The sequence below is a fragment of the Mastomys coucha genome, unplaced genomic scaffold, assembly GCF_008632895.1.
Source record: "Mastomys coucha isolate ucsf_1 unplaced genomic scaffold, UCSF_Mcou_1 pScaffold20, whole genome shotgun sequence".
In the NCBI taxonomy this organism is placed as follows: Eukaryota; Metazoa; Chordata; class Mammalia; order Rodentia; family Muridae; genus Mastomys; species Mastomys coucha.
In genome coordinates, this window is record NW_022196903.1 from 53,287,149 (window position 1) to 53,305,541 (window position 18,393).

Below are 18,393 nucleotides of genomic sequence, written 5' to 3' on the forward strand. Positions count from 1 at the left end.
AAATTTTCCTCATAGGACTGCTTTCAATGTATCCCAGAGGTTTTGTCTTATTATTTTCATTTTTACTTAGTTATAGGAAGTTTTTAATTTCTCTATTGATTCCTTTTTGGACACCATCATCATTTTATTATGTGATGTTTAATCTCTAGAGTGATTTTACTTACTAGAGATTTCTTTGCTGTAAATATTACATTTTATTGCAATGTGGTCAAATTGGATACAATGAGCAATTTCAAACTTTGATTTTTAATGATTTGTTTTTCATTTTAGGATTTGTTCTAATTTAGAAAAGTGCCTATTGCTGCAGAGTAAAATTTGTATTCTTTGATGTTTGATTAGAATATTCTGTAGGTACCTGTTAAATACATTTGATTGTAATATCATCTATTTATTTGGTGTTTCTATTTATTTTTGTCCAGATGACCTGTCTATTGGAGAAAGTTGGGTATTAAAATCATCTACAATTAATGGGTTGATGTTAATCTGTGTCTTTTAATACCCCTGCCCAATAGAAGCATTGCAATTGTGGCTGCTGTGTCACAGGTGCGTCAGTAGGTGGCAGAGAAGACGCTTTATCTGTCCTCAGTGTTCGCACATATGGACATGTGAATGATTAGTAGCCTAACATTCTCTGAAAAAACAGAGCTTGAGACCATCATCATTCTGGTACCAGGGTGCTTGGACAGGGAGCTAGCCTAAGACAACAACCACTCTGGCACCAGTCAGGCTGGGACTAGCCAGAGACCTGCTAGAAGAACCCAGTCTGGTCTATGATGCCCAGAAAGGGAGCTAGCCTGAGATGAACACCAGTCTTGCACTGCCCAGACCTGGGGAAGGAGGGGAGACAATGCTCAAGATGACTCTGCCCTCCACCATAATGCATAATGCCTAATGTTAGAGGGCTAACAGGGCATAAGACTCCTAAGATCACTCCTGAAATACTCAAATGTTCAGACTCTGGACATCACTAAGAAGAGCAAGTAAGTGATAGAGTAATAGAAGAGAAAGAGGAACAGAAAGATGTGAGCACAACTAAGAAAGACAGAATTCAATGTTAGTTTAAAAAAGAAAAAAAAAAAAACAGCCTGATATGAGTAGCCAGTGATGCCACCTGGGACCATGACGAGGTCTTGGCCTGTGCTGACACTGGCGGGTGTGGGGTAGGGGTGGTGTCTGGGTCTGTTGCCCTGCAGCAGTGGTCTGTTACCACCAAAGTGCAGGAGGATATCCTAGGTCTGGACTGCCTCTAGGGATATGTTGATGTGTGAGGACTGTGAAGAACTGGCCCCACCCCTTACCTGGTCTTCCTGAGAGAAATGGCCCTAAAGGCATGAGAGCAAGAGAGCTTTCTTTGCCCCTAGCCAGCCTACTCCAGAGAGTTCCCTGCACACTTCGGGAGTTGCAATTGAGAGGGTGTGGGAGAACTGACCCTACCACTCATCTCCCTCTGATGGCTTGGACCAGGGTGAGTTACCCTTCTTCCCCCTCTCCCTTTACCACCTATGGCAGGCAGGAATTCTGGCTCTGGGATCATGAAAGCAGGAGAGCTGGACTTGTCCTTCCATCTGTCCCTGCACCTCACCTGGGCAGCACAATAGAGTTAACCTAGGATGTGGGACTTAATGAGAGAGTTGGCCCTGAGGGCTTGGGTGTGGGAGAGCTGGTCCTGTCTCTTGTCTCCTGTACAGTGGCTTCAACAAAGAAGAGATCCCCTCCTCTCTCTTTTGCCCTTACCACCAGAGGTGAGTGGGAAAGTTGCCTCCCCCCATCCCCCCACCCCCCCCCACCCCCGACAGTATCATGAGACCAGGAGAGCTATCCCTGCCCTTCACATGCTGCAACACTTGAGAAAGCAAGTCCTGCACCTCACCTTGGCAGCAGCATATAGCTGGCCCTGGTGGCAGGGTTTGTGGATGATCTGGCCACAAGGGAATGAGCATGTGAGTCAGCAGGCTGACAAGCTCAGATACCTCTCAGGCCCAGATGAAGGCTTTTGAATTGACCTGCCTAAACATCTACCCTATCGATGAACTACCACCGTGTATGAAGTGCCAAAGTGCCATTTCTACAAAGGCAAACTACAGGATCTCCATGACACAGGGCAACAACAGGATATCTGACAGGAGTCCCAGAGAGGATCCAGTACTGATAGAGGAGTGGAAGTCAGAGGCCTCCTACCAGGGCAACGAGTCATTGCAATGAAATTTGTAAGAAAGAAGTGTGGACAAAAGTGAATATGGTGGGACAACCGTGACACACTACAGATTCCATCATCAGATTATTTTTCTTTGTCGGGAGGGAGGTTGCAAGAGTGAAGGGCCAGTACAAGAGGAAAGGAGTTCTGGTACATGATGTGAAGTTCACAAATAATTAACAGAAAAGAAATTAGGTATCCCTGAGTTTGGTGTATATATGTTTACAGTAGTAGTTTCTTATTCGTTCACTGTTTCCTTGATTAGAATGAAGTGTCCTTCTTCATCTCATCTAATTAGCTTTAGGGCAAAGTCCATTTCGCCAGATGTTTGGATAGTGCCTCTTACTTTCTTTCTGGTTCCATTTAATTGAAGTACTTTTGCCCATTATTTTACCTCAACAAAGTGTTTAAAACTATGATGTGTTTCATGTAGGCAGCAAGCAGAGGGTTTCCTGATCCTTTCAGTCACTCTGTAATTTTTGGGTGGAGGCCATTCATGCTTAAATTATTATTAAAATGCGTGTGTGTGACCTCTGGTCATGATGTTGATTTTTGGAGTTATGTACTCTATGGTATTCATTGTTTTAATAATTATAGTTTTATATTGTTTCCACTGTCTCTGCTTTCATTATTCCTCTTTTCAGGCCAAAATAATGTTCCATGTATTTTCCTGTAGGATGATTTGTTGAATTTATTTTTTATGCTGTTAATGTAGAAATTTTTTCTTTCTCCCTCAATCATGGTAGTCATTTTTCTGGGTATATCATTTTAGATGGGATGTTATTTAAGACTTGGGAAATATTGCTTCAGGCTCTTCTAGCTTTAAAGTTTTCTCTTGAAAAATCAGCTGTTCTTTTGGTGAGTTTTTCCTCCATTTGTGATTCGCTGTTACTCTCTTGCAGCTTTTAATACACTTTTTTGTTCTGTATATTTAGTTTAACTATGAGATAACATGGAAATTTTCTTTTCTCCCCCCCCCCCCGTATTGTTTACTCCTGTGTTTCTCTGGGTTTGTCTTTCTTAATGAGGGGCAGTTTACTTCTGTTATCTTTTTGGAGATCTGGCCTTGCTATTTGACATGGAATACTTCTCTCTTACTTGTACCTATAATTTGAAAGTTTGTGGGGTTTTTTTGTACTTTTTTTGTTTTTTACAGTGTCCCACATACTCAATACTTTCTAGGCATGTACTCTACCAACTGAGCCACATCCCAGCCACCAAATTGAATTTTTGCTGATAATACATTGCCTCACTTATGTGTGCTCTGTAAGAAAGACTACTTTTCTTGAGTGTGTTTGGAGGAGTTAACACTATCTTAATTGTTTCAGAAGAGCTGTTAATTTCTAGGTGAGACCCGAAGTCACTGTCAAGTAAGTATGGAGACCTCCATGAATGTTTTGGAAGAAGGGAAAATACTTTGGGGAAGCTAAAATGTTTTATTACTTTTTTAAGTGGGATATTATTATTGTTACTTTTGTTTTGTTCACAAGGACTGGGATCATTTAACCCACATATGGCCTGGAGAGAATATCTCACACATGGGAAACCCAGTGCTCAGCTGTTCCTACACTACTGTTCTCCTAAAATTAGGGAAGTTCACTTTTCCATTTGATGGTTCTACATTGTAACAATGTCAAGGTCAAAACTGACTTTTCCAGGTGACATGATAATTATCTGTCTGGAGGGAGATGAGCTGATGGCATTTCTTCCTTATAACTACTTCTCAGGGCCTCATTCCACATGGATGTTTATCAAAGGCCCAGCTGGGTGAGTGTTTCTTTTATTCTTCATTATAGTGAGAGCTGTGAGCCAGTGTTAGAATGAAGCAGGGTTTTCGATAATAAGTGATTAGAGAATTCTCTGCTTAGAATTTTACTTTTGAGCCATACTGTATCATAAACAAACACAACAAACGCTACAGACTTGGAAATATCAGTGTAATGATTTATAAAAGAACACACATTTCACTTAATATGAAAATATAATATCTCATGATTATACACACATACACACATATATATGTGTATATACATATATATATACATATACATATGACAGTAGAAGGGGTTATTAGAAAGAGGACAGGGCCCTGAACAAAGTTGAATAGAGTTATGAAAGGCTCATAGGATGAAGATGCTCAATGGGTATTATATATCAAATAAAAATGTCATGAAACCTATCATTTTTTTACAATGGGTATATACTGTAAAACTGTACACTTATGTAAAAAGAAACCCCAAGTACACTATTTTAATCAGTATATCTGACTAGGAAATCTTGACAGTGTACTCTAAAAATTCTAAGGACATGTTTCTACCTAGGTAATAGCAATTGTGTTAGTTTTCCATCCCTGTCACAAAACACTTGAAATAGAAGGTGAAAAACAGAGAACACACATTCATTGCTTTGCAGGACTACATTTATAATGCTAAGATACATTTAAATTGTATTTTGTATATTCTCATTTTACTACTTTTCTCAAATTAGCAGACTATATTCATTTATTTATATGAAATTTAAGCTAGGAATATCCAATAAATATAACTTATTCAGTGTTTATCAATAATTTTCTAGTCTGCTAAATTTACATATTCTTAAGAATTCTTAGGAAAGTTTCAACTCATGGCCTATAAAGCCAAAAAAGATGTTTTTAACATTATATAATACATTTAATATTTTTACATAGATTTGTTTCTTCTATTGCATTTACTTTTAATAAAATGATCATTTCTAGATACCTCAGAAGGATCTGAATACTTCACCTCACTTATTCATGGAATCTTTGTAAATTTATCCTTACAAAAATGTAAACTGGAATTTTCAGTATTTTGGGTATTTTAATAAATTTAATAAGTTCAGTTTTAATATTTTTTGTTTTCTAAATTGAACCTTGCAATGTTGATATGATGCTATAATGAGTAAGTTTTCCATTAGCACTGAGAAAATATTTGAAATTCTCCAGGAGGATCAAATTATTTAAAGTAAAAATCCTCAGTTTTCTCTAGTAGTTACAAATACAATTACTTGCTAAAATATAACAAACCCCATAAAGAATGCCAACAAATTTAAGTTTAGCTACTGAATATCACAAATTCACTTCTATTTTGCTAGAATATGATTTAGTAATGTACATAAGAGAATCAAATCAACAATGAAGGCAGATGTGGTGCCACACTCTTATGATCCCAGCACTTTCAAGGCTAAGGCAGGAACATTATGAGTTTGATTAAAGTCAGTCTGAACCACAGGGTGAAGTCCTATCTAACACACACACACACACACACACACACACACACACACACACACACACACAAACACACACACACACTCATATAATACAGAAAAAATTGAATTAAAGTAGAAATGGATAATTTAGAATTCTGAAAATATTGTTTAAAAATGCAACAAAATTCTGCCAGTTAATGTCATTAAGTCACTGGCCACAGAGTAGTCACACCACAAAAACCACATGATATAAAAATTATATTATGTTTGAAACTATTACCGAATTTTCAGTTTGTGTAACTCACTGGTGCACTAGACAGAGCCTACAGGTCTCATTAACTCAACCAAAAAACAGAGGACACATTCTCCACTTTGTCCATTTTCCTTAAATTTCATTTTATTTTCATGAACTTATAATGATATAACTCAATTTTTCACTCAGGTGTTATTGTTATTCATGAACACAGTCTTAACATACACTTTGTTATTGATCTATTCTTAGGCCCAGTAGTCCAATAATTACACACACACACACACACACACACACACACACACACACATTTTCAATGAATATTTTTATATTTTTCCCAAATTCTTGTTGTGTAACTTATGATGAAGATCAGAGAATCTAAGTCCTGTCATTTGCAAGAGTAAAAAATGCTCTTAACCACTGAACTATCTCCCTAGCTCTCATCCTGGAACTTTTAAAAGACAGAACATCACTATATAGTTACTAAAAATATATGTTGGTGAGAGAATCAAATGTTTGACTCTGGCAATTGGGATGAATCCATTCCTTTAATAGATTAAACTTTTGGGGCTAAAAATTATGTAAGTATAAAATATGTGATTCATGGTATCATATACACGGAAATGTTATCGGATGGTCTCACCCACTAGTTTCTGCATAGTCTCTATACATGCATGCATATACCTATATATGTGAAATATATAAGTGAACTTGAATATATAATTTGGCACTCTTTTTAACACAAGAAAGTATAGTCATCTTTATTTCTCTATCACAAAGCTGACTTTAAAGTACTAAATTAAATTAATTCAATATTAAATTGATCTTGGTAACCAGGACGAATAAGTCGCATAAACACCATAGGTATTGATGATGTATCATAACACCGAGGCCCTTGATTTTCACTTCATGGGAAGAAATCTCTTTAAAACAGAAATTTCAAAACAGAATCACTCTATGATCATCTTCGGTGAGTTCATGTTTGTAATAATAACGTGTTGAAAATTAACATGCTTGTCTTACAGTCACATGTTCTCTTTTATTGTAAAGAATCACATCTTCAACTGTGATCATGTAGCCTGTAGAAACTACAGAAACCAGGGATGTAAAACAAGACCATTGCCAGGATAGGGCTAGGGGTTGGGGGCCAGGGCGTGGAAGCAATAGAAAAGAGAATGGCAGAACAGCAGAACAGCAGAATACAAGTGATCTCATAAAGGAAATGGGAAAGTAGGAGATTGGGTAGGGGTGCTTAGGGAGGTTGAAGGAGAAGAAAGAGGAGAAGAAAGGGGGAAATTGTGTGATACCAGTGCTCTCACTGTGAAAATGGAAAAGGGAAACTCTTTAGGAAGGGGGAGAGAGGTAAATCTAGAAGAAGCTGGGAGGATACTAAAGGGGAGTAGCAGAATACAATTGGTCTGATAAGGAAAATGGAAAAATGGAAAGGTTTTTAGGTTTAAGGAAGATAAATACAGAAGGTGGAGGAGGTGGGTAAATTAACAACATAGATGGCTGGAAAAGCCATAATGGATCATACTGTTAATGACTTTCTTCCTTCCCCCACAAAAACAAAGAGAAAAATAGTGTTTGTCATGATACCTATGAGTTAGTTCTTTAAACTTGGAGTTCCCAAAGGGTTGAAATTAGATGGGAACTGAAGCAGACGACCATTTAGGACCATAATTAATTGTTATACTATTAATAGAGTGTGGAAAGTACATTAATGATCTCCAACTGTATATATGTCATCCATTCCAAATTCTGGTGGTAAAAACAGATGAATTGAGAAAGACATTTTGCTGATAAAATAGTGAGACTATCATGAATTAAAACTGTGATTCCATTAGAATTATGAGTTAAAACATGGATAGTTGCAAAATAGAGCACACTAAAATCATGTACTATGAAACTCACACCTCAGTTTTTTGGATTTCTTTTGTGATGTTTTTTCCCAGAATGATGTGATTTTTGTTGAGTTGTGAAAATGTGATCAATATTCTATGCTCATCATTACTGGTTTAGGTGATAATTACAAAATGCCACAATTTAAATCAATAGGAATATTTTTCTAAGGCATGAGGCTCAAATGCAATATGGGCACACCAAATGTTCATTCTGTATAGATATCACTGTGAATGCATCTATTTTCCTTAATGTGAAATGTGTATAGGAGATACATGTAAAGCATATAGAAATTTAAGCTATGATGTACAGTCTGGAACATTAAAGGTAATAGACACAGGATATCAATAATGAGTAGGTAAAACAGAACATATATACATTATAAATACATAGAGCCTATAATCAAAAGTTAGATGCATATTCTATCATTTTTTCTAGATATGTGAAATATGCTTCCTCTCTGCCTTTTTTCCTCTCAGCTTTTACAATGAATAGTCTTTTCACTTATGTCCTCATTTGAGAATGTCCTTTATTTCCAAGCTGGACTTGGAGTCCTAGCCAATATGTTTCTCCTTTTTTTCTATACTTTCATAATCCTAGGTCAAAGACCTAAGCCCATGGACCTGATCTCCTGTCAACTGACCTTCATTCACATAATGATGATCCTCACTGGAGGGGACACTTTGTTTGCAGACATATTAGAGTCACTAAAATTTGGAAATGACATCAAATGTAAGACAACTTTTTACATAAACAGAGTGATGAGAGGCCTCTCTATCTGCATCACCTGCCTCCTGAGTGTGTTCCAGGCTGTTACAATCAGTCCCAGTACCTCTTTGCTGGCAAGGTTTAAGCATGATGTACAAAAATACATCATCTATGCTTTTTTCTATCTTTGGTCCTTCAATTTGTTATTCAGTAGTAGGTGGTTCTTCTATGTTGCTCGTTTTACCAATGTGAGTAAGACCCACCAAATGAAGGTCTCTAAATCCTGCTCTCTCTTCCCCATGAACTACATCATCAGAGGATTGACGTTAACAGTGGCAATGTCCAGAGATGTGTTTCTTGTAGGAGTCATGCTGACCACAAGCACATACATGGTGATTATCTTGTGCAGACATCAGAGGCAATGCAAGCATCTTCATAGCATCAGCCACCTGAGAGCATCCCCTGAGAAAAGGGCCACCCAGACCATCTTGCTTCTGGTAGTTTTCTTTGTGGTCATGTATTGGGTGGACTTCATCATCTCATTCACTTCAATCCTGTTATGGATTTATGACCCAATTGTCCTGACTGTTCAAATGTTTGTGATGAATGCCTATCCTACAATTACTCCTTTGGTACAAATTAGTTCTGATAAGAGAATAATCAATGTGCTGAAAAACTTGAGGTCAAAATGATACCATATTTTTTTAAAGAAGGTAATTTTTCTCTTCTTTAAAAAAAGAAATTTATTTCTTTTATTTATAAGTATAAATTTTGTGCCATCATGTATGCATGTTTCTATTCCTGGTGCCCAGAGAAGTCAGAAGAGCTCATGGGGTCCTCTGGAACTGGAGTTACAGAGGTTTTAAGGCTCCATGCTGATGCAACCCCAACATTTTTTTCCTAAAAAATATTCTTCTTAAACTTTAATGGTTCAAGTATCAAAACAAGATTCTTTATATGATTTAAATAAAATTTGTGGCACCACACATAAATATTCTTTGACATTTCTGCTGCCAAGAAGTATAGAGTTCTTTAAGTTTATTGTACACCATAAGTTGATATTTCCACATGAATTCTTTTACTCTTTCATTTTTACTTTATATCATAAATCTTGATGCTGAACTCTTGATGTTGAAGTTACTCAAAGATGCTCCTTGGTGAGAGTAATTTTTTAAGCTTCATTGGAATATATTTTAATTTACTCTAAATATTTAAGAACCGTTTAAATATCCTATTGTAGCTTCAATTCTGTTCCCTAGTTATAATTTTGCTGGGTCATAAAATAATGTGAATTTAGATTTTCCATTTTTTTACTTAATGTGTTACTTATGAGTTATAGATTCTGTTTATTTTCACTTCATTTCATCTACAATTATTAAAATATTATTGGTAAATAAAAACTGTTTATCTATACATATGTGTTATACAATGTGCTTTTTGTGTATGTATGTATATGTGTATGTACAAGGATGCATATGCATGTGCGTATGGAGGCTTGGCGACAACCTTAGCTTATCTTCATATGGTATTTACCTTGTATTTTGAGTATCTCTCATTGTGACATGAGACTTGCCAAATAGGCCAGGATGGTATTCCCAGGGATTCTCCTCTCTTTGCCTGTCCAGCTCTGAAATTACAATTTGAATCTCTATGCCCTCATTAATTTTTATTGAAAATAACTTTTTTCATACAATATATTCTGATTAGTGTTTCTCTCCCCAATCCGTACCAGTTCCTTCCCACCTCCCCTCTTATCTGGATCTAGACTCTTTTTGTCTCTTCTTAGAGAACAAATAGGCATCTAACTAATAATAATAAAATAAACAAGAATAAGAAGCAAAAACAAACAAATCTGAATAGGACAAAAAAATCAAAGAGAAAAGCAGGGGGAGAAGAAACACATACAGACCTAGAGCTGCATAAGTTCACACACACAGGAATCTCAGAAAATCACCAAACCAGATGCCACCATAATACATATAGAAAGTACTTGAAACAGGGCAAAAAGATTGCTATAAGTCCATCTTATGAAGCAAAGAGCCTCCAAAGATGCCATTGAGTTCATTTTCTGTTGGCTGTCTTCTGCAGGGCATGGGGCCACCCTTATAAGTGGTTTGTTTGCCTAGTAAGACTCCCTTGGAGAAAACTAACTTTTCATTTACAAGTGCCTATCAATCAGTTAGAGATAGCTTCTGGGTTAGGGATCGGGTATGTGTCCACTTCTCCTTTTTGCTCTAGAACCCTATCTGTGCAGACCCCCATAGGTCCTTTACATGCTGCCTCAGTCTCTGAGTTTATATCTGTGTTCATAGTTTTTTATATAGAAGGCTTTGTTTCCTTGTAGCCCTCTATCCCCTCTGGCTCTTATAGTCTTTCCATCTCCTTTCCCACAGAGTTCCCTGAATCATGAGAGGAAAGATTTGACTGAGACATTCCATATAAGGCAAAGTGTTTCAAGGTTTTATGCTATTTACATATTTTCAGGGTGTGGGTCTCTGGTGTTGGAGAAGCTTCTCTGACAATAGCTAAATACAACACAGATCGAAGAGAATAGCAGAATGTCATTAAGACCCATTTAATGCTAAGTCCCCTTAGGAGAATGGTGTGTTGGTTTTCTCCTCAGTTCCTGGCATATGTAGACTCAGATTCTTGGCTATCCAATCAGTATTGGGTATAGGTTCCATCTCATAGAGTGCATGCATTAAATCAAGTCAGTTATTGGCTGGCTAGTCCCAAAATTTTTGTGCTACTATTGCATCAGCCTGTCCCGGAGGCAGGTTATCACTGTAGATTTTAGGTAGTTAAGATGATGCTTAGCTTTCTCTCCTTTGGTAGTACGAAGAGTACTTTCCAGTATCATGAACACTAGTCCATAGGAGTGACGTCTCAACATTGGCACTGATGCCACCATAATACATATAGAAAGTACTTGCAACAGGGAAAGAAGATTGCTTGAATTACCCATGTTTAATGAATTGTGTAGGTTTTGTCTTCAAGAATAAGGCCTTAGTGTTAGTTTGTGATGAGCAACCAATAGCCTGAGTTGTTTGGGGATTCCTGGAACAGCTACATCTAATGGAAACAGTGAAAGTCATAAAGCCAGCATATCTGCCTGACAAAGATCCAGTAAAGCTGAGCTACAACTACACCATCGTTCACATTCAGTTTTGATCTCTGTGTGTTGCATGTTTGGGGGACTTTTAATATTTGTACAACTTGGGGATAATGGATTGATGGAAATTTTCTTATCAGTCATATATTCTTTCTTCCAAGAGTACTGCTTATAAGCTTCCCCAGGAAAGTCTTGATTATACTACCCCTGCCACTTTTAGGGAAATATCTTTATCTGGCCTTACTTGAAGGTCTTCCTTGTACCATGGAGGTTGTGACTCACATGAAAATGCCAGAGATCCCCTTATGAGACTCTGGCTCCAAGATACTCTCAGAACATCTGCCCCTGTATTTACTCAGGAACAAGATAATCAGAACAAAGTAAACTTAAAAAGGTAAACAAGATTCAGTGGGCTAGAGAAATTGGCAGATCAGATGAAAGGCCTCTTCTTCCTATTCACTCAAGTGATTATGTTGTGCAATATAAGATTAGGGCCCACATGTGGTATGCCCCTCCAGGAGAAGATACAGCAACAGAGTTAGATTGGCTGAAGTTATCTCTGCCCTACACGGGGTGTGGGGGGGGTGGTGGGTTATACTGATGGACAAAGAATGGTGTGGATACATGATAAAAGAATGTAGTGTTTAGATACCCTTTTCTTAGAAAAGTTATCTTGAGCAGGAACAAGATTGGGCATATAAAATCTACACAGATATAAACATTGTATTATGGCAGGAATTGAATAATATAACCACAGCAACTTTAGCCTCAAGATTTTTTTTGGGCCTAATGACAATTAGCATTCTGACAATTCAAAGTTGATAATTCACTGCCTGGGGCATGGCAATCTTCCCAGGCTGGCTTCAAGATTTTCTTTCTGTCTAGTGCCTTTGAAACTGCAGAAGCTACCAGCCTGAGAACAGCTGTCAGGCTTTGGCAAAATATGCTTTGAGATTTTTAAATATTGGCTTATGGGGTTGACGATGGAAAATGATTGTAAAAGATAACTTTGCTTGGTCATTGTTTATCAATGACGACTAAACTTATGACCAAGGGGCAATCAAAACACATGTGCAAGAACAAAAATGATAAGGTCTATGTTTTAGAACAACCTGAATCTACCCCTGCCTAAGGAGTTCTATATAAAGGACAAAGCACCTCAACTCAGTCAGGGTTCACAATTTCCCAGACCCCCATGCATAACTCATTCCTCCCTCACTGACTCCTTGTTTCCTCTGTGGGACCTGGCCATAGCCGGGCTGGTCCCTAGCAGGTTCCCATAAGGCTCCTTTGGGCAACAACTTGATTAGATGTAACCCATTTTTCATAGTGGAAGCTTCACTTGGTGGTAAGTAATGTCAAGCTGGATTTCCATCTTCCATGTTAATTCTCTATTTCATTTAGATTGCTTTTATATATGTATATATTTTAGGAAGCTTCTACTGAATTAGATTTCCATACAATCCCCCAAGGTTACCCTTAGGTTTAGCTGTCCCTCTATGCACTCTCTCCCTTGCACCTTTCTTACACCTTCCCTTTAATTTGCCCATTGCCCCACCTGTGTCTATCCAAAACTATTTCCTCTTCCAAAGGAGATTCAACCCTACTCCCTCCCCAGTCCCTTACTCTTTACTTAACTTTGTAGTAATTGTAGGGTTGTTTTGTTTTGTTTTTAATCAATGACATAACAACTAAAATCCACAGAAAGACAAATTATCTTTCTGGGTCTGGGTTACCTCACTGCAGATGATTTTTTTTCTAGTTTCATCCCCAGGTAAAGCAAGAAGGTAGTTTGGTTTAGCAAAACTCAGTAGCCCATGTTGATTCAAACTGGGTGTATGACCCAAGTGGTTTAGTTTAGGTATATTTAAGCACAACACAATTTGGTGAAATTTTTCCTGTTAATAATTAACTCAATCCCATGTGCACAACAAAGCTAAGAACATGACTACATCAAAATCCTTTGTAAATTACAAGTGACAGCTTCCATAAAGATAGGGTCTACAAACTGACTGAAACAAACAAGCTCAAGACAGAGACAGAGGTCTTGCAGAGAATCTGGTGTGGTCTCTGTCACAGAGATATCACAATGGTCAGCAGGCTATTAACCATGTCTATGCAAGTTTTCTGGAAAAAAAAAAACAGGCTATACCCCTCTCACTTTGAAGAGAGAACCTGTATGTTTAACATTTCTGCTTCCTCTAGTGCTTGTCTATGAGCCCAAATTCTCTGTGCTTCAAACACATAGGTATGTAGATTTATGTCTGGGTCTTCAATTCAATTCCATTGATCAATATGTTTGTTTTTGTGAACCACCATGCTATTTTTATTACTATCCTCTATGGTAAAATTTTAGGTCAGGGATAGTGATACATCCAGCAGGATTTTTTTTATTACTTAGGAGTGTTTTAGCTATGCTGCAGATTTTTTGTTTGTTTGTTTGTTGTTGTTTCCCATATGAAGTTGAAAATTATCAAGTTCTATGGAAACTGTTGGACTTTTGAGGGCGATTATATTGAATTTGTAGATTGCTTTTGGGAAGATGGCTATTTTTACTACAATAATCCTACTGATTTATGAGCATGAGAGATCTTTCTACCTTCTGATATCTTTTTCAATTTCTTTCTTCAGTGTCTTAAATTGTTTATCACATAAGTCTTTCATTTGCTTGATTGAAGTTAGCCCACAATCTTTTATATTTTTGAGGCTCTTAGGAATGTTGCTGTTTCCCTGATATTTTTCTCAGTCCATTCATCATTTGTATATAAGGAAGCTACTAATTTTTATGTGTTAATTTTCTATCCAGCAACTTTGTTGGAAGATTTTATTAGCTGTAGGAAGTTTTAGGGTCACCTATATAAACTATGACAGCATCTATAAATAAAGATATTTTTATTTCTTTCCTATTTGTATATCCTTGATGTTTTTCACTGATCTTATTGTTCTAGTTAAGACTCCACAAGTACTATATGGAATTGGTAGAGGGTAAGTGGATATCCTTGTCTTTTTCTTGGTTATAGTGAAAATACCCTGAGAGAGAGAGAGAAAAAAAGAGAGAGACAGACAGAGACAGAGAGACAGAGACAGAAAGAGAGAGAGACAGAGACAGAAAGAGATAGGGGCAGAGAATTGCACACAGAAATGGAGAGAGTAAGAGAAAGAGATAGAGACAGAAAAGGAACACTAGAAAATGTGGGACATCATGAAAAAAACAAACCTTTGAATTCTAGACACAGATGAAGGAGAGAAATTCAAAGTTAATGGCATAAACAGCTCTTCAAAAAGATTATAAAAGAAAACTTACCCAAACTAAAGAAAGGCATAACCATACAGATACAAAACACACAGAGAACACCAAATAAACAAGACCGGAAAAGAAAATTTCCACATAATCAAAATAGTAATTGTATATGACAAAGAAAATGTATTGAAAGCTTCAAGAGAAAAACTGCAAATAACATATAAAGGAAAACCCATAGAATAACAGCTGATTTCACAATGGTAAATTACAAAGCCAGAAGAACCTGGGATAATGCATTCCAAAATGTAAAAGACTATGAAGGCCAGTCTAGACTAATATACCCAGAAAAACTTTCTGCCATATCTTTGAAGGGGAAAGAAAAACTTACCATAATATAAAGAACCTAAAATAATTGTAATCAACAAACCAAACCTGAAGAAAACATCGTGAGGGATTCTTCAGTCTGAAGAATGAGCATAGCCAAAAGGCTGTGGAAAGAAATACAACATCACAAGTATTTAAACACAAAAGACTACTAATAATATAAACAACACCATCAAAAGTCTGCAACATAATGGACCACAATTAACACACACACATTTAAATACTAACTTTAAACAGTAGGGGCCTCAATTCTCCATTCAAAAGTCACAGGCCAAGTAAATGGATCAAGAAACAAAATCCACTAATCTGTATTTTATTAAAAGTCCCATATTTTGTTCTTTAAAGACAGGCACCACCTTAGAGTAAAAGGATGAACAGAAGTACTCTAATCAAATGGGACCAGGAAACAAGCAGATGTCATTATACTAATATCTGACAAAACAGATTTCAAATTAAAACTAATCAGAAGAGATAGAGACAGACACAATTTTAATTAAGGGAGCAGTTAGCCGAGAAGATATTACTATTCTAATAATTTATTCATCAAACTCAGTGGCACCCATTTTCATGAAAAAAAAAATATTACTGGATTAAAAGACACAGATTAATAACAATCCATTAATGGGTGATTTTACTTTCCAACTTTCTCCAATAAGTCATCTGGACAATAAAATGAACAAAAACATCAGAATTAACTGACATCATACACCAAAAGGACTTAGCAGACACTTACAGAATATTCTATCCAAACTCCAAAAATACATATTCTACTCAGCAGCACACAGTTTTCTCATATAGACCTTATATGAAAATGCAAAACAAATCTTTACAAATTCAAAAAGATTGAAATCTCCCTTGATAAACAAAGACTCAAAATTGCTCAATAAAATACTTTCAAACAAGATACAGATATACTTGAAAATGATATCACATGACCAACTTGGCATTATACCTAAAATGGAGGGGTGGTTCAACAACCACAACTCACTAGATGTAATAAATCACAGAAACAGACTTAAAGACAAAAAATTAAATGATTATCTTATTAGATGCAAAAAAATCTTTGACATAATCCAACATGTATTCATAATAAAAGTCCAAGAAAATGTAGAGCTAAAAGGATTATGGTAGTTTGAATGATAATGCCACCAATGTTTTCTGCATTTAAATGGTTGGTCCTCAATGAACAGAAGTATTTGGGAAGGATTAGGAGGTGTGGCCTTGTAGGAGAAGATATGTCACTGGGGGGTGGGCTTTGAGGTTTCAAGATCCCATATCAACTAATCTTCTCTGCTCTCCTCTCCCATCCTATCTCCTCCACTCCACTCCCCCTCCTCTCTCTTTCTGCCTGCTTCCTGTGGATAAGGATGTAAAGCTCTCAGCTGCTGCTCCAGCACCCTTTCTATTTGCTTCCTGCCATGATGATCATGGATTAACCTTCTAAAGCGATAAGCCTCAAATGCTTTCCTTTGTAAGAGTTACATTGACCAATGTGTCTCTTCACAGCAAGAGAACATTAACTAAGATAGCTATATGCCAGAAACTCGCAGCCAACATCATTCTAAATAGAAAAAAGATTGAGACAATCTTAACTGAAGTCAGGAATAAGAAAAGAATGACCACTGTACTCACTCTTTTTCAATATTATGCTCAAGGAATGAGCTAGAACAATAAGAAAAGGGAAAGAAATTAAAGGGATATAAATAAGAAAAGAAGCCCAACTATTCTTATTGCAAATGATATATTATGTATTAAAAATTCCCAAAAAATTCTCAAAAAATTCTAGAAATAATAAACAAATTCATTCACTTGTCAGAATACAAAATCAATTTTCATAAATCAGTAATCAGTAGCTCTTCTTTACACCAACAACAGAAAAGAAGATTATGGAAACTTGTCCATTCACAATAGCCTTCAAAAAAAAATCTAGGAATTAATCTAACTGAGGAAATGAGTAACTTCTATCATTAAAACTTTAAAGGTCTGAAGAATAATACAGAAAAACACTAGAAAATAGAAAGGCATCTGTCTTAGGTAGGGCTTCCACTGCTGTAAAGAAACACCATGAATCTTATAAGGCACAGCAATTAATTGGATCTGGTGTACAGGTTCAGGGGTTCAATTATTATCATTGTGACAAGAAGCATGGCAACTTCTAGACAGACATGGTGTTGGCAAAGAAGCCAAAAGACATTCAAGAGAATACTGTCTTAGGCAGCTAGGAGGAGAGTCTCAAACCCCAACCCCACAGTGATACCCTTCCTCCAACAAGGCCACACCTATTTCAAGGCAATACCTTCTAATAGTGCCACTCTCTGGGCCAAGCATATTTAGACCACCCTAGCATCCTATGTTCATGGATTGGTAGAATTAATCTTGTGAAAATAATCATCTTTCTAAGAGCTTTTTATGGATTCAATGCAATCGTTGTCAACATGCTAATCTCATTTTTTACAGAAGTAGGAAAAATTATCCTAAGATTCATTTAGAACCACAAAAGACCTGACATAGCCAAAACAACCCTGAACAAGAATAGTGCTAGTAGGTCAACATTTCTGAGCCATAGTAATAAAAGCAATGTGGTACTGGCACAAAAAGAGAAGACATGTAGACCAATGGAACAAAATCAAAATCCCATATATGAGTACAGATATTCAACCATTTAATATTTGACAATGATGCCAAAAAACATATGCTGGAGAAAAGAAAGCATCTTCAACAAATGGTCCTGGAAAAACTTGATGATCACATACAAAAGAATGAATTTATATCTATCACCTTGCACCAAAATGAAATACGAAGGGATTAAAGACCTAAACATGAAACCTGAAACTCTGAAAGTGCTAGAAGAGAACAGGTAGTAGCCAATGTCATACAGGCAGAAGAACAGACTTACCGAATTGGGCTCCATTTCCCCAAGAATTGGGGCCAATAAGTGACAACTGGGACTTTAGAGAACTGAAAATTCTGTACCACTAAGAAAATCATTATGATGGTTTTCTCATGATGAGAAATCCCACAGAATGGGAGAGAATGTTTGCCAGACATGCGTGTGACAGAAGATTAAGATCCAGAATATAGCCGGACAGTGGTGGCACACGCCTTTAATCCCAGCACTTGGGAGGCAGAGGCAGGTGGATCTCTGAGTTGGAGGCCAGTCTACAGAGTGAGTTCCAGGGCAGCCAGGGCTACACAGAGAAACCCTGTCGCAAAAAACCAAAAAAGTAGCTAAGATCTCAAACAACAACAAACTATGGGAATGAAATAAACTGTGAGATTCCTTCAGACCTAAGTCATTGTAGGGTTATGGGTCTCACATCTGCTCTGCCACAGGGCATGGCCACTTGGAGAAGGGGGATGCAGGGACTTTGACTACA

General features: G+C 36.9%; 1 protein-coding gene and 1 non-coding gene across 2 annotated transcripts; both read left to right on the forward strand.

The window, feature by feature from the left end:
* The first annotated feature begins 500 nt into the window (after window positions 1-500).
* LOC116100177 lies at window positions 501-629 on the forward strand. The gene has a single exon (XR_004122521.1). It is a non-coding gene; the product is annotated as a small nucleolar RNA SNORA17 (small nucleolar RNA).
* Window positions 630-8,042: 7,413 nt separating this feature from the next.
* LOC116098152 (vomeronasal type-1 receptor 100-like) lies at window positions 8,043-9,067 on the forward strand. The gene has a single exon (XM_031380864.1). It carries the CDS (start codon window positions 8,078-8,080, stop codon window positions 8,969-8,971), a length of 894 nt encoding a protein of 297 aa, XP_031236724.1. The 5' UTR covers window positions 8,043-8,077; the 3' UTR covers window positions 8,972-9,067.
* The last annotated feature ends 9,326 nt before the right edge of the window (window positions 9,068-18,393 follow it).